The following is a 13,981-nucleotide window of genomic DNA, read 5'->3' as shown; positions in this document are numbered from 1 at the left end:
TTGTGAGGTGTTCAGTTTTGATGAAAACCCAGTAGCAAGTTAGGAACTGCTTTTCAAAAGGAGCATACTTACTTATTAGCCACATCAAGGAGGTAACAAATTCAACACCCCTATAGGGGCACTTCAGGTGGACACTGCCTCTCTTGTACACATGTTCCAAACAGGAAAATGAACAACCAAACATGTTTAGCTCAAAGTCACTAGGATTCTGGGGTCCTGAAGATAAGAGCACATCTCTATATGCTGCAATTCCTGATTGGTATAACTCCCTTTGGTGTTTATGAGCACACAGCACATTTGTGTATAACGCCAGTGCCAACTGTACACTCACCAGGGGAAACCATGAAGACAGTACATTAAACTGGTGCAAAGGTTTACCCACAAGGTCAGCCTGATCCTTTCTTCTCCCTAGAGAGTAATGGGCATTCTTTCCCTAGGAGGAATCTAGGAGACTGTCCAGTCATATCAACTTTCTCACTTGCATGTTTGTGCAGAAATGTAAAAATTCTTGAGCACACACAACTTTCCCATGTAATCTTCGAGCCTGTGTTCTTTCAACCAACATTTATTTGATGCCTGTTATGTGCCAGAAAGTATTTTAAGCACTGGGGGAAAAGTCATGCACAAAACCATCTCTACTCTATAGCTTGTGCTCTAGATGAAATACCAGATTAAAAAAAGGAAACAAGGGCTGGGAATGTGGCTCAAGCGGTAGCGCGCTCGCCTGGCATGTGTGCGGCCTGGGTTCGATCCTCAGCACCACATACAAACAAAGATGTTGTGTCTGCCAAATACTAAAAAATAAATTAAAAAAAAAAAGGAAACAATAAGTCAAATGATGACAAATGCTATTGAGAAGAAGAAAGCAAGAAAAGAGGCATAAGGATCATCAGGGTTGGGAGTTTGCTGATTTATGAAAGGTGGTCAGGGAGTCTGAAGGAACTGAAGGAATTCAAGAAACAAGATACCTGGGGAAAGTGGGTTCTAGGTAGTGGGAAAAAGAATGCAAAAGTCCCAAACATGGAGCCTGCCTGCTGTGTGACACAAACAGCATAGGTTTGGGTGGCTGGAGTGGGATGACTCAGGAGGTCACAGAGGTCATAGGAGGATCCTATGCCATTTTCTAAATTGAACAGACTTTGGCTTAATAAAAGAAACATATCTGTCTTAAATATTTTAACCTAACACACATAAAAAGGACATTCAATGGTGCCGGGACAAGTCTTTTTCTCTAAGAAATAGGCATGCTGGTTGGCATTCTATGGAATCTGCAATGCACTGCTAAGATCGCCAATTTTGGTTTCTCTAAAAATGCATTGAGAAGTCAAAGCATTAGAGATCTTGTGAAGCAATCTGAGTGCAGAATGATCCCAGATGTTCATGATGTCCTTCCTATATTTATATTCATATTGCCTAAACTGAATGCAACAGTATTTTCAGTGACTCATGTTTGTTGAGTTTCCAAAGTATTTACCCTAGTTTCCATAGAACTAAAAACTCTTTCAGCTGGGCAGTGGAGCATGCCTGTAATCCCAGCAGATTAGGAGGCTGAGACAGGAGAATTGCGAGTTCAAAGCCAGCCTCAGCAACTGCGATGCACTAGCAACTCAGTGAGACCCTGTCTCTAAATAAACTACAAAATAGGGCTGGGGATGTGGCTCAGTGGTCGAGTGCCCCTGAGTTCAATCCTTGGTACCAAAGAACTAAGAACTCTTTCTTTTAGCACTCATATTTCATCAGTTATATACTTACTTAAAATTAGGTACTTATCATATTTCTGACAGAAATGACTTTCTTTTAGCTCTCAGTTTTATCAGTTTATATAATGACTTAGTTAAATTATGTAATTACAAGAGTAAATATGACTACCCAAAACAAGTTTGGGAAACACCACCATGGGTTGCTGGGTGTCCTTAGCACACTAGTCCTGCTGATAAATGGGTGTCCTCAGCACATCAGTCCTGCTGATGAAGGTTAGACAGCCACCCAGAGACGGGTGAGCACAAGGCAGGTTGAGCATTTTTTTAAGGTTCATATAGTTTAAAAATTGAATCTTGATTACACATGTAAGTTTACAAATGCATTATTAATGGGCATGTGAATAGGTGCAAACACTCTGGAGGGCAAAATCTGTCAAAAGCCTTAAAAGTGTCAGAGTTTGACTCAGCAAAGATGTTTTGTTTTGTTTTGAGACAGGGTCTTGCTGTGTTTTTCAGCAGGTTGGTCTGGAACTTGGCTCAAATGATCCTCCTGCTTCAATCTCCCGAGTACCTGAGACTACAGGTGCATACCACCACTTCCGGGTAGTAAAGCTATTTTTAATAAAGAATCTTAGGAAAATAGTTGACAACGTCAGCAACAATTTAGCAAGGTTTTTATCACGTCATTTTTTAAAAAACAGTGAAAAATTAGAAAAATCTAAATATCCAGAAACTGAGGAATGATTGCTTAGGCAAATTTTTGTAGTCCAAAGATAAGCTTCTAATTTAGGTACTGAGGTACAACATAAGAGACATTTCCAGAAGAAGTCATGTGAAAAATATTGTGCAAATGTTTGTGAGTCACTCTGAGTGTGGTGGGTCTAGCTATGGGGGCTGCTTTCCTTTGGAAGACAGCACAACAGGGCCACATTCCAGCTTTGGACTGGTGCCTCAACTGCAGAGGATACGGTAGGCAGAACTCACCATCCTCTAGGCTCCTTCTCCTTTATAAATGTCAACCTAGACTTCAGGGGCTAGAAAGCAAAATACTAACATTTCCCTAAATCCCTTGCAGTAGAGTTCTGGATGTGAATTAGTTTGTACCAATTGAGATTGGAAGATGGAAGAAAGTCAAGTCACGACCATTTTCCTACAGCTTTTGGCTGTTTTCTATTGTCAAAACTTTGGACTGAACTTGACTCTTCTCTAACACCCACAACTAATCTATCAGCAGATCAAGCTGGCTCAACCTTCAAAATAAGTATCTAGAGCTGGGCCCTGTGGCTCATACCTGTGATTCCAGTGATTTGGGAGGCTGAGTCAGGAGACTGCAAGTTAGAGGTCAGACTGGGTGACTTAATGAGACCCTGTCTAAAAAAAAAAAAAAAAAAAAAAAATTTTTTTGAAATGCTGGGAATATAGCCCAGTGATAGAGTGTTTGCCTAGTATGTGTGAGGCAACCCCAGTTTAAAAAAAAAAAAATCTAGAATCTAATCACTTCCTACACATCCACTACTACCCTCTACTACCATCTACTACCTTTATCCAAGCCACTACCATCTGTTGTTTGGCTGATTATATTGGCCTGGGATCTGCAGCCTGCTCTGCCCTTGCTTGAACACATCACTCTCTGGAAACTTAAGACAAAGGAGTTTGCCACGACTCCCTATTTAAAAATGAAGACAAAGTCCTTACAGTGGAATAAAGGCACCCCTCCCCTGCTGCTCCCCTCTCACTCCTTCAGCTCCAAACCAGTCTCCATCAAGCTTTCCCTCTGCCCAGAACATTCTCCCGGCTCCCTCCTGATCCTTCTGCATCCTCTCTGGGATCAGACCTTCTCAGTGAGGCCTGCTCTAATTATTGTCATATGCCTGCCACTCCCCTGCCCTCTCCCTACACACACACACTCTTTTTAAGAGACAGGTCTTGCTACGTTGCCCACACTAGCACTAAACTTTTGTACCATAACTAGGAAATAAGTCTTCTTACCTTTAACAGCCTAGGGTTGAGGGCTCAATTCAGCTGGACCATGTGGTGGGTCTGATTAAAGTATGCTATCTTTCATCCTTCCAGCTAACTCACATATATCTGAAACACGATGCTCAGTGACATGAAAGAACTGCATATTTTTGACTGAGTTGGAGCACATGATAAAATAGCATATAATTTACATTGTATATAATACACAAAATTTGGAATCTGAAAGAATATGGACTAAAAAGTTAAAACTGGTTTATTTAGCAGAATAAAAAGTGACTGAATATTAAAAATTCTACCTAGATATAATCTTTTGATTTTACTACACTATTTTTTTAAATATTTATTTTTATTATTTTATTTGTGGTACTGGGAATGATAAAGCCCAGGGGTGTTTTACCATTGAACTAGATTCCCAGCCTTTTTTATTTTGAGACAGGGTCTAAGATGCTGAGGCTAGTCTTAAACTTGTGATCCTTCTGCCTCAGCTTCCCAGGTAGCTGGGGTTACAAGTGTATGCCACAATGCTGTGCTACAATTTTTTTTTTTTTTTTAATATTGAGTCTTGCTAAGTTGCTGAGGTTCGAACTTGTGATCCTCCTGGCTCAGCCTCCCAATCTATCTACAATACTTTTTAAAACATGGTGGCAACTATTATAGATTAGCTACCTAACTGACAGTTTGTTTTTCCCTTCTAACAAAATCCCATCTCACAGGCCACAGTATAGAAGGAAATAAACTGGTCTACTCTTTTTCCTTTGCCAGTGCCTGGTCCCAGGGCAGATATATAGCTCAGCCCTATGAAGACTTGGGCAAATCTATGGGGCTTCTAAAACTACCCTCTATGAGCAGAGCGATGGCAAAGATCCCTGACTGCTGCCCATTGCTTACTGCTTTGCTTTTTGGTTTGGATGTGGTTTCCTCCAAGAGTTCAAGTGGTAGAAGAATGGTCCCTGGTGACAGCAACCAAAAAAATGGACCTACACAGTTTTGGACACTGTCATTTTAAGAAATAATGTTGAGAGTTGAAGTAACCATTCTGTAACACTGAGGACGGCAGAGCAAATGGTTCCAGGAAAATCCTGATGACGTTTTGGCTGCCACTGAACTCTGGAACCACCTATCTCCAGAACTTGTTTGCTACATGATGAACATCCTTGTGGCTGAAGTCTCTGTCAATCTAGTTTCCTGTTGCTTGTGCTGGTGACACATCCTGTTAAGGCATTTATCTGTCTGGCACCAATATAGTTCATATACTTCATCTTCACGCTACCATAAAAACAACATTATAAAAAGAACCATTATCTCATTCTTTTGGAAAACTAAAAACAAAAACAACTAGGTTTAGGGAAGAATAAGTGACTTTTTCTCCTCAGGGTTACTGATAAGAATTGGATCCCTATCTAAGCCTAAACTCTAAAGCCCAAACTGTCACTTGCTCATGTAGTTAAAGAAATGAGCAAACCTAAGGTTCCCCTGCTGTTTCTAACAAAATATATACGCAGATGCAGGTAGTAATAAATTTGCATCCATTTGCACCCATATATGAATTTGACTTTGGGCTTTTCTCCCATTATTTGCACATATTTGGTGGTAGAAATGTGTGCTTCTGAGACAGCCAAGAAAGCAGACTTGCCTTGTCTTTTTCTACACAGCTTTCTTTTTTTTTTCCTCCCCCAGTATTAGGGATTAAACTCAGTAGTGCTCCAACAGTGAGCTGTATCCCCAACCCTTTATTTTTGGGACAGGGAGTCGTCAGGTTGTCCCGGCTGACTTGCGATCCTCCTGCCTCAGCCTCCAGAGTTGCTGGGATCACAGTCTGCGCCACTGCTCCCAGCTTCTCCACACTTTTATTGATGAGATCTAATGTGTGCAATAGGGATCTAGATACAGGCTGTAAGGACTTTTGAAGAGTCCCAAGCTTCAATCCCCAAGAGATGGCAAAATGAACATGGAGGCGGCACGTGCTCTTCCTCAAGCTTTCTTGAAGAACCAAAGACTGCAAATTACCAAACATCTAATGACACAGGACCCTTGGATTAGTGTCCCTCACCCCCAACCCCCCCCCCCCCCACCCCCCCCCCCCAAAAAAAAAGCAGAAGAGTATTTTTGAACTAAATAAATAGAGAGGGCTGGGGATGTGGCTCAAGTGGTATCGCACTCGCCGGGCATGTGCGAGGCGCTGGGTTCAATCCTCAGCACCACATACAAATAAAATAAAGATGTTATGTCCACCAAAAACTAAAAAATAAATATTAAAAAAATTCTCTCTCTCTCTCTCTTTAAAAAAAAAGAAAGAAAAGAAACAACAGAGAAAGGGGATTATAACAGAGACCCAAAGGCAGTGCCTCAGTTATTGAAAAACTCAAAAAGGGTCTGGGGATATAGCTCAGTTGGTAGAGTGCTTGCCTCCCATGGATGGGTTCAATCCCCAGCACCACACACACACACACACACACACACACACACACACACAAAGAACAAAGGGCTGGAGCCCAGAGCTAATCAAAGCTCAGTGCAGTATGGAGCAAGACTTCTATGGCACATACTTCAAGGAACTCTTTCTACTCCAGTTCTCTATAATGAGCAAAGAGCAGAACACTACTGACAGAACTAACACAAGCTACCAGCTCCAGAAAGGGCAATGTGGTCACTAAATATTCAATCCCCTCACAGCTCCTGGCTGGACAGCTTGAGAGGCTTTGTAGGAAAAGCCCAGCTATGCTGGATAAATAACAGCAGAAGCAGAAAGAAGAAAAATGAGATTAAAGGAGGAAGCATCCAAAAGCTACAGGGCAACCTGGCAGTGCAGAGATAGTTCTCACCAGGACTGGGGTCCATTCCTCTTGCAGGGGCAACATACTGAGAAGAGCAGGCTGTGTTGTCAGCCTGCAGTCACCTGGCACTGCTGTGCCACTTTGTTCTAACCTGCAAACATCTCAGTCCTATCCAGGGTGGAAGGAGAATCTACACAGACCAGAAATGACCTGGAGAAGGAACAAGATCATAGATCCACAAGCTCAACAAGAGCATGACAGCTGAGACTGGGATCCATGCTGAACAGGAAATCTTTTGCTGGCAGGGAGGCAAAGGGGAACTCAAAACACAGATTTTGAAGTGAAAGGTCACCTGTCAAGTCTCAATCTCTAACCTTGGTCTTACCAAGGGTTTATTTTTTAACACTATTTGACGTGGTGTGGTGATGATTCACTGTGAGTGGCCATGATTTTGGTGGGTTTTTTTTTTTTTTTTTTTTTGGTACTGGGGAACTTTACCACTGAGCTACATGTCTAACTCTTTTAACTTACTTTTGAGACAGTGTCTTGCTAAGTTGCATAGGCTGACCTCAAACTTGTGATCTTCCTGCTTCAGCCTTCAGAGTAGCTAGGATCATAGGTATGCACCACCACAACTAGCTTCCAGGTTTCCTTTGAGAAAATGTTTTAATGAAAGCTGGAGGAGTACTGACTACTGACTGTAGGGGTGCAGAGAGTGAGTTTGGGCCCCATTTTAACAAAAGACCTTTGCGGAGTGCCAAAAGGGGTCTCTGATTTTTTTCAACAGTTTACAGCGAGTAACTCACACAGAAAGCATTTATGAGACACAGAACAGACTTGAACATTTGGAGCATCAGAACCAGGGTGGGGTGGGATGAAATGCAGAGGAAAAATCAAGGAGAGCTGGGGATGTGGCTCACTGACAGAGTGCTTGTCTAGCATGCACAAGGCCCACAAAAATGAAAGGAAGGAAGGAAGGACGGACAGATGGATGGATGGACAAAAGTGGAGACATGAACAGCTCTAGTAACTTCTTTTGAGACTCCTGGGATGTACATTTTGTTTGAAAATACTCAGGCAAAGGAAAGGGAAGCTAAGATTTATTGAGTGCCTACAGGTATACACATCTGCCTTGTGCAAGGAGTTTTCATCCACAATATTCCATATGATCCTCACACCAACCCTGTGAGGTAGGTATTATCCCCATTTTTTTCAGATGAGGAATATGAGGCTCAGAAAGGTTAGGTAGTTTGTCCAAGGACACAGAACTTGGAACCAACAAGCTGGGACTAAGCACTAAAGTCTCAGACTCCATCCCTGCTCTCTCCTACCTGTCTCCTATGAGGAAGGAGGGAGCAGAAGCCCAATCTGCAGCCATTCCACTTCTTGTCCCTGTAGCTCCACAGGCCCCCAAGAGGAGCCTCCATTTTCCCATGGACCACTCCACCTCAAGAGGATGCAGTTGGTTGAGTAGATTAAGACATAAATATAAAAATAAATAGCGGGACTAGTCTCCAGTAGCAAGAGGTGCCATCCGATTTCACGCTGTGGGAAGGTCACTGTGCCATTCACAGCTGCTGGGGGAAGGAGCTGTGCAGGCCCTGGTGGAGAGAAAACTAGGATGGCTGCCAAAGGCTGGAGTGGGTGGGCTAAACGGGCCCGTTCTGGGTCGCCCAGATTGGAGAACAAAACGTCTGGAGCAGGCAGCAGCCGTGGGCACAGTCACTATCCTCCTCCATCTGCTCATTTTACCGGTGTTTATGATCCAAGAGGGATTCAAAATCGGGGGAACATACAAGTTTGTGCTTCACATGTCCCAGGACTGTCATGTCTCCTGTCCTGCTGTCTCCGAGGCCAACAGACACCAGTTCCTGCAACCGACAGAGACAGTGATTCAGAATCATCCCATGCCCCAGCCCTCAGTCTGTGAATCTCATGAGATATGCTCAAGAAACCCCCTCCCTCTCTCAGCACTACCCAGCCCATCCAGAGCCTCTCCATGGCCCTATGGGTCTCGCACCTGCAAGAAAGAGCAGGTGGTTCCCATTGTCACGTCTAGAGTCACCTTGCCCAGGAGGAGCTGCACCTTCCCTGACTTGCGGATGAGTAGCTTGCCAACCTGGCCCTCTGTCAGGTCAGCCAAGGTACAAGTGTTCTCTGCCAGCCTGGCTTCCTATGGAGAGAGGCAAGTGATGGAAACTAGGCAAGGAGTTCGTTACTTTACCTTTTGTGAATGAACCCCCATTTCATCCCCCACAGAGGCCTGGGCAGCAGGGGTCAGAATAAGCTTCCCAAAGAGGCCCCTTCTTCTGCGGCTATCTGCCACAGGTTATAAAACAAAATCTACCACAAACAAATGGACAAAATACTGATAACTGTTGAAGCTGAACAATGGTACATAGGAGTTTACATTCTTTTGTTTGTCTGTTTTTAAATTATTCATTACAAAAAGTGAGCACACAAATGTACCTGGGTTGAAAGCCCAGGCCCTAAACCCCTTGCAGATGCTGAAGACAAATGCCTACCATTCTTTTTCAACTCGGACGGCACGCCTGCGCTTCCCTCCACAGGTCAGCTTCCATTCCTGGTGCTCCCACCCTGCAATTTCCCCAGAACTCACTCCTGAGCATACCCGGTCTTTTTCCTGTTTTATGACCACCATCTGTCCATCCTCGCCCTGCACCTCCGTCTTGACAGGCTTGATATCCTGAGTGGGCGGCTGGCCAGGGAGTGTGTCTGGCAGCTGGAGGAACAGCAGCTCCTCATCCTTGGTAAGGCTCAGCTCCCTGAGCAGCTCTGCTACAGACACGTCTTTTGAGAGGCCTGGAGTCTTCCTGGCTGCTCTGAGAGGAGGCTTCACCTTAGTCTCCTCCTCCTCATCTTGTGGCTCCTCTTTTACTGCCCAGGGTAAGACAAAGGAAGGGACATCAAGCTGTTTCCCTCTATGCCATCTCACTGTTCCCAGTCCTTCACCCCCATCTGTTCCACTGTCACTCAGCCAGGAAGCTGGAGGGAGACACTGCTTTTGGAGAGGGGAAAGAAACAGCACATTCAAGAGGTGTGTGACTTCTCTAAAAAGTGATACCTGAGGCTCTCATCCACCCTCCTTGTCAATACATAAACCTTCAGAAAGGGACAAACTGTCTTTGTTCAGCTCCTGTATTTCAGAACTGGAATGGGAAAGGAATGGCTCAGGAGCAGAAGTCTTGGAGGCTTATCTGAGGAATTCCTGGAACCTCCAGGGAAAAAGGAAGTTAACTGACAGGATACCTTTCACAGCAGGTACATCCACCTCCATGTCCTCCTCCTTGGGACCAGCCAGACAGGGCTTAACATCTGGCTCTTCATTTTCTTCCTTGAAAAGCCACCCCGAGTGAGCCAGGGGCAGCTGCACAGGCATGTTTCGCATATCGTTTTTCAGCCCAGGGTCATCAATGAACTACCAAAGAAGAGATGGGGTCACATAGCTTGACAGCACTTGTACCTGGATCATAGTCCATTTTAGTCCCCTTCTAACCAAAGGTTCCTGCCGCTCACCAGGATCTCAGGACATTAGTGAGCTCTTTTTCCCTCGGAGCCCCCCACCCCATCTCCAAGTACCTACATCATCCTTCTCCAGCATGCGCAGGATCTGCTTGGTTTCTTCATCCGTCTCCCTTTTCTCTTTCTTGATGTTGATGATATGAGAGGGTCCCATGTCAGACACATCCACCGTCTTATCCCAGCTCCCTGTGGGAAATCACCCTGTTCACTAGGAATAAGGAACTCTGTCACTCTTGCCCTTCTCTCGGGCAGTTGGAACTGAAATCCACGACTTAGCTCTTTGTACCTTTTTTCTTCATCATTTCTGCAGGGCCCTGCTCAAAGATAGAGTGGGACTGGATCACTTCTGGGCGGCCCCGTCCCCGTCCATGCCCCTCACGTTGGCGATCCCTATCCCGTTCACGCTTCTCCTTCTTCACGGCTACTTCTTCCTTAGGCCTGGAAAAAAAGAACAGATAAAGGGAAATCACTTACTCATTCTGCCTCAGAAAACTGGCCCTACTCTCCCATCTCACTTCATCTAACTGAGCAGAAAGTTTATGAGCCAATAAGTACACCATGAAAAACAGAACCCAATCCTAGGTCTGGCACTTTTATCACTTCCTTGATGAGGCAGGGGCCTTGCAGTTTGCTCAACTTTACCTTCCTGTCCAAAAACATGGAAGGCTAGAATGTGAAGAAACACAAAGTGTACTACATCTTTGTTTACTTACTATTTTTTAGTGGTACCAGCGATTAAACCCAGGGGTGCTCTACCACTGAGCTATATCCCCAGCCTTTTCTATTTTTAAAATTTTGAGACATGGTCTTGCTAAGTTGCCAGGGCTGGCCTTAAACTTGTGGTCTTCACATCTTAGCATCCCAAGCTGTTGGAATTACAGGCATGTGCCATCATGCCCAGCAGTTTGAATCTTAAATGTCCTATGAAGTTGGGTTCTCAAGGATTACTCCCCAGTTGGGTGCTTTTGGGAAGTGGTAGAAACTAGGAGTTGGGGCCTAGCAACAGGTCTTCAGGTCACTGGGGGTAAGCTCTTAAAGAGGATACTGGAACCCTGGATCTCCTTTTGTTTTTTGCATCCAGGCCATGAGGTGAGAAGCTCTGTTCTGCCTCACCCTGCCATCATGTGCTGCTTTGCCACAGGTCCAAAAGCAATGGGGCCAACTGATCATGGATGTAAGAATTATGAGCCAAAATAAATCTTTTCCAAGTTGAATTACTTCACTTACTTGTTATAGTAATGGAAAACTGACTAATACACAGTATCTCAGGCCATCAGTAGTTTTTGTTTCCGTTTTTATTTCCTCATGTTTTATTGGTGCATTATAGCAGTACATATTGATGAGATTTATTGTTACATATTCATCCATGCACATAATAATTTGGCCAATATCACTCCGTAGCACTTTGTTCCTTCCTCCTTATCTCCCATCATTTGGTCCCTTTCCTTTACTGATCTCCCTTTGATTTTTAAGAGGAAACCCACCCCACTTTTGTTTTCCTTTTTCCTCTCCAGCTTCTGAATATGAGAGAATATATACAATCCTTAACTTTCTCAGTTTGACTTGTTTTGCTTAACATGATTGATGGTCTCCAGTTCCTTCGATTTTTCACATCAGTATTTTTTAAAAGCTTGCACTTTAAAAAATGACAAAATCATAGAATTTACAGGGAAATGGATGGCATTAGAGCAGATTATGCTAAGTGAAGCTAGCCAATCCCTAAAAAACAAATGCCAAATGTCTTCTTTGATATAAGGAAAGTAACTAAGAACAGAGTAGGGACGAAGAACAGGAGAAGAAGATTAACATTTAACAGGGATGAGAGGTGGGAGGGAAAGGGAGAGAGAAGGGAAATTGCACGGTAATGGAAGGAGACCCTCAGGGTTATACAGTGGAGTGGGTAGAGAGAGAGGAGGGGAGGGGAGGGGAGAGGTGGGGAGGGGGGAGGGGGGATGATGGGAAAGGCAGCGGAGCACAACAGACACTAGTATGGCAATTTGTAAATCAATGGATGTGTAACTGATGTGAATCTGCAATCTGTGTATGGGGTGAAGGTGGGAGTTCATAACCCACTAGAATCAAAGTGTGGAATATGATATGTCAAGAAATTTGTAATGTTTTGAACAACCCACAATAAAAAATTAAAAAAAAAAAAAAAAAAAAAAAGGCAAAAAAAAATAAAAAATAAAAATAATATCTCAGGAAAAAAAAAAAAAAAAAATCACCTGGGAGTCAGAGATGAAAACCACTACAGAAAAGAACCCCAAGACAAGAATTCAAGTTTCTGAGCCCCACACCTAGGTCACTCCCCAAAGCCCCAAATTCAGAGCAAGTATGTAAGGGGCAAGTATTCAGCAGACCTAGCTACTTACTCTTCCTTGATCTTCCGACTGATGATATTTGGGGTGAAGGTTTTCTGAAAGTAAAATACAGGAGTCACTGATTTGGTAAATTCTGACCTCAAAGTACAGAGGAATATAAAAATTCTCAATGGGCATCTTCTATGGGCCAAGACCACCATGGCTCTCTTCTGCACATTCCACACTAGTAAGAGTTTTTAGAGACAGGCATGTGTTTGAAAAGAAGACCATCATGCTGCAGAGGTAGTGGAGTTAGAGAGAAGAGAGGGGTGTCCAAAACCTTAAAATCTCAGCTTCTCTCCTCAGAAAGAAGAGACTCCCAGATTTCCAAAAACCTAAAGAACCTATCTCATCTCACTTCTGTCTAATAACTGCTACAGACCAGTCACTATCACGGGGAAATAGTTTCTAGAGCAAGGCTTCAGTAGAGAGGACAAAAGACCTGCCAGCACTCACAACAGGTTGACACAAACAGACTGTCACCAGAATTTTCCAAGGCAATGTTAAATCTTTAAGAAATTGGCTACTTTATGCTTCTGAAACTTGTTCTCCCCTTTCAGGGCTACTTTTTACATCCACGGTCATATACATAATGTCTGCCATGGGATTTTTAAAGATGTCCAAAACACACTAAAATAAGCGCTACTCAAACTGCTTTTTGAACATCTTGAGCTAACTAGGATCTCTGCTCTTCAATTACATCTCAACATCTTGCACCCTGTACCTAGACCTGAAATAGGTGCCCTAGCATTTGAAAAGGAGTAGGCATAAGTCTGGGGACAAGATTCACGAGGCCGAACATCACTGTTGGGGACAGAGTAGGTCCTATCGACACGAGTTGAATCCCAGGGGCCTGGAATAGTTAGTTGGGTAGTTGAATTTCTTTAGAAATCAGCCATCAGGTACCTTCTTGACTCCCCCGAGGGTGAGGTCCCTGGAGCGGATGGAGGGAAGGCGGCCCGGCGTGAGCGGGGGCGCAGGTCGCCGCCCGACAAGCCCCCGGGCCCCAGAGAGGAGGGGTCGCGGCCCTCCGGGAGCGCTGGACTCGCCCGCAGCGTTTCCTTCCGACATGTTGCCTGGGAGAGAATGGGTAACGAAGTCACTTGAAGGGACCGACACGCGGATCCTGGGCGGAACCCCACCCACGTGGCCTTCCGCCCCTTCCCCGTTAGGGCGTAGCTGCTGCGGCATCTCAGCTCCTCCCCCTCCCACGTGGCGAGGCTCCCCCGACCACCCCGCCTAGAGCCTTTGGCTCACCCCGCCCTCTCCCCAGGCCCCAAGCGGGGACGCACCCGGACTGCTGCTGTACACCACGCGTCACGATTTCACCTACGACGCGACCCGCCACCAAACTGCGATCTCCGCACAGGGCGGAAGTCTGCGTGGCAGAGCCCGGGCGCCGCCATCTTGGCGCGAGGCGGAAGTGACGTTGAAGGGCGGGGCCGGGCCATAGTATTTATTAGGCGGCGCCTCGCTGCCCCTCCGCTTTCTCTTCCCGGTTCTTCCCGGAGTCGGGAAAAGCTGGGTTGAGAGGGCGAAAAAGGATGAGGGGTCAGGTCTGGGCTATCCTACGGTACGGCCCTCGGGGGGCTTGGTCCGGGGCGGTGGCAGAGTGGCTGAGCTC

General features: G+C 45.0%; 1 protein-coding gene across 2 annotated transcripts; it reads right to left on the bottom strand.

Moving 5' to 3' along the window:
- Positions 1-7,537: 7,537 nt before the first annotated feature.
- On the bottom strand, positions 7,538-13,769 carry Polr3d (RNA polymerase III subunit D). 2 transcript variants are annotated; one of them, XM_046447778.1, is made up of 9 exons: positions 13,650-13,769; positions 13,264-13,433; positions 12,370-12,413; positions 10,284-10,435; positions 10,059-10,183; positions 9,725-9,893; positions 9,087-9,352; positions 8,475-8,627; positions 7,538-8,325 (listed from the first exon to the last, which is right to left on the bottom strand). In XM_046447778.1, exons 2-9 carry the CDS (start codon positions 13,426-13,428, stop codon positions 8,203-8,205), a joined length of 1,197 nt encoding a protein of 398 aa, XP_046303734.1. In that variant the 5' UTR covers positions 13,429-13,433; positions 13,650-13,769; the 3' UTR covers positions 7,538-8,202. The 2 variants fall into 2 exon arrangements, with proteins under 2 accessions (XP_046303734.1, XP_046303735.1); XM_046447779.1 differs by having other exon boundaries at positions 8,520-8,627.
- Positions 13,770-13,981: the final 212 nt, after the last annotated feature.

Source organism: Marmota monax, unplaced genomic scaffold (assembly GCF_021218885.2).
Source record: "Marmota monax isolate L192 unplaced genomic scaffold, Marmota_monax_Labrador192_F-V1.1 WCK01_AAM20220418_F8-fsc00040, whole genome shotgun sequence".
In the NCBI taxonomy this organism is placed as follows: domain Eukaryota; kingdom Metazoa; phylum Chordata; class Mammalia; order Rodentia; family Sciuridae; genus Marmota; species Marmota monax.
This window is presented reverse-complemented; position numbering and strand designations above follow the sequence as displayed.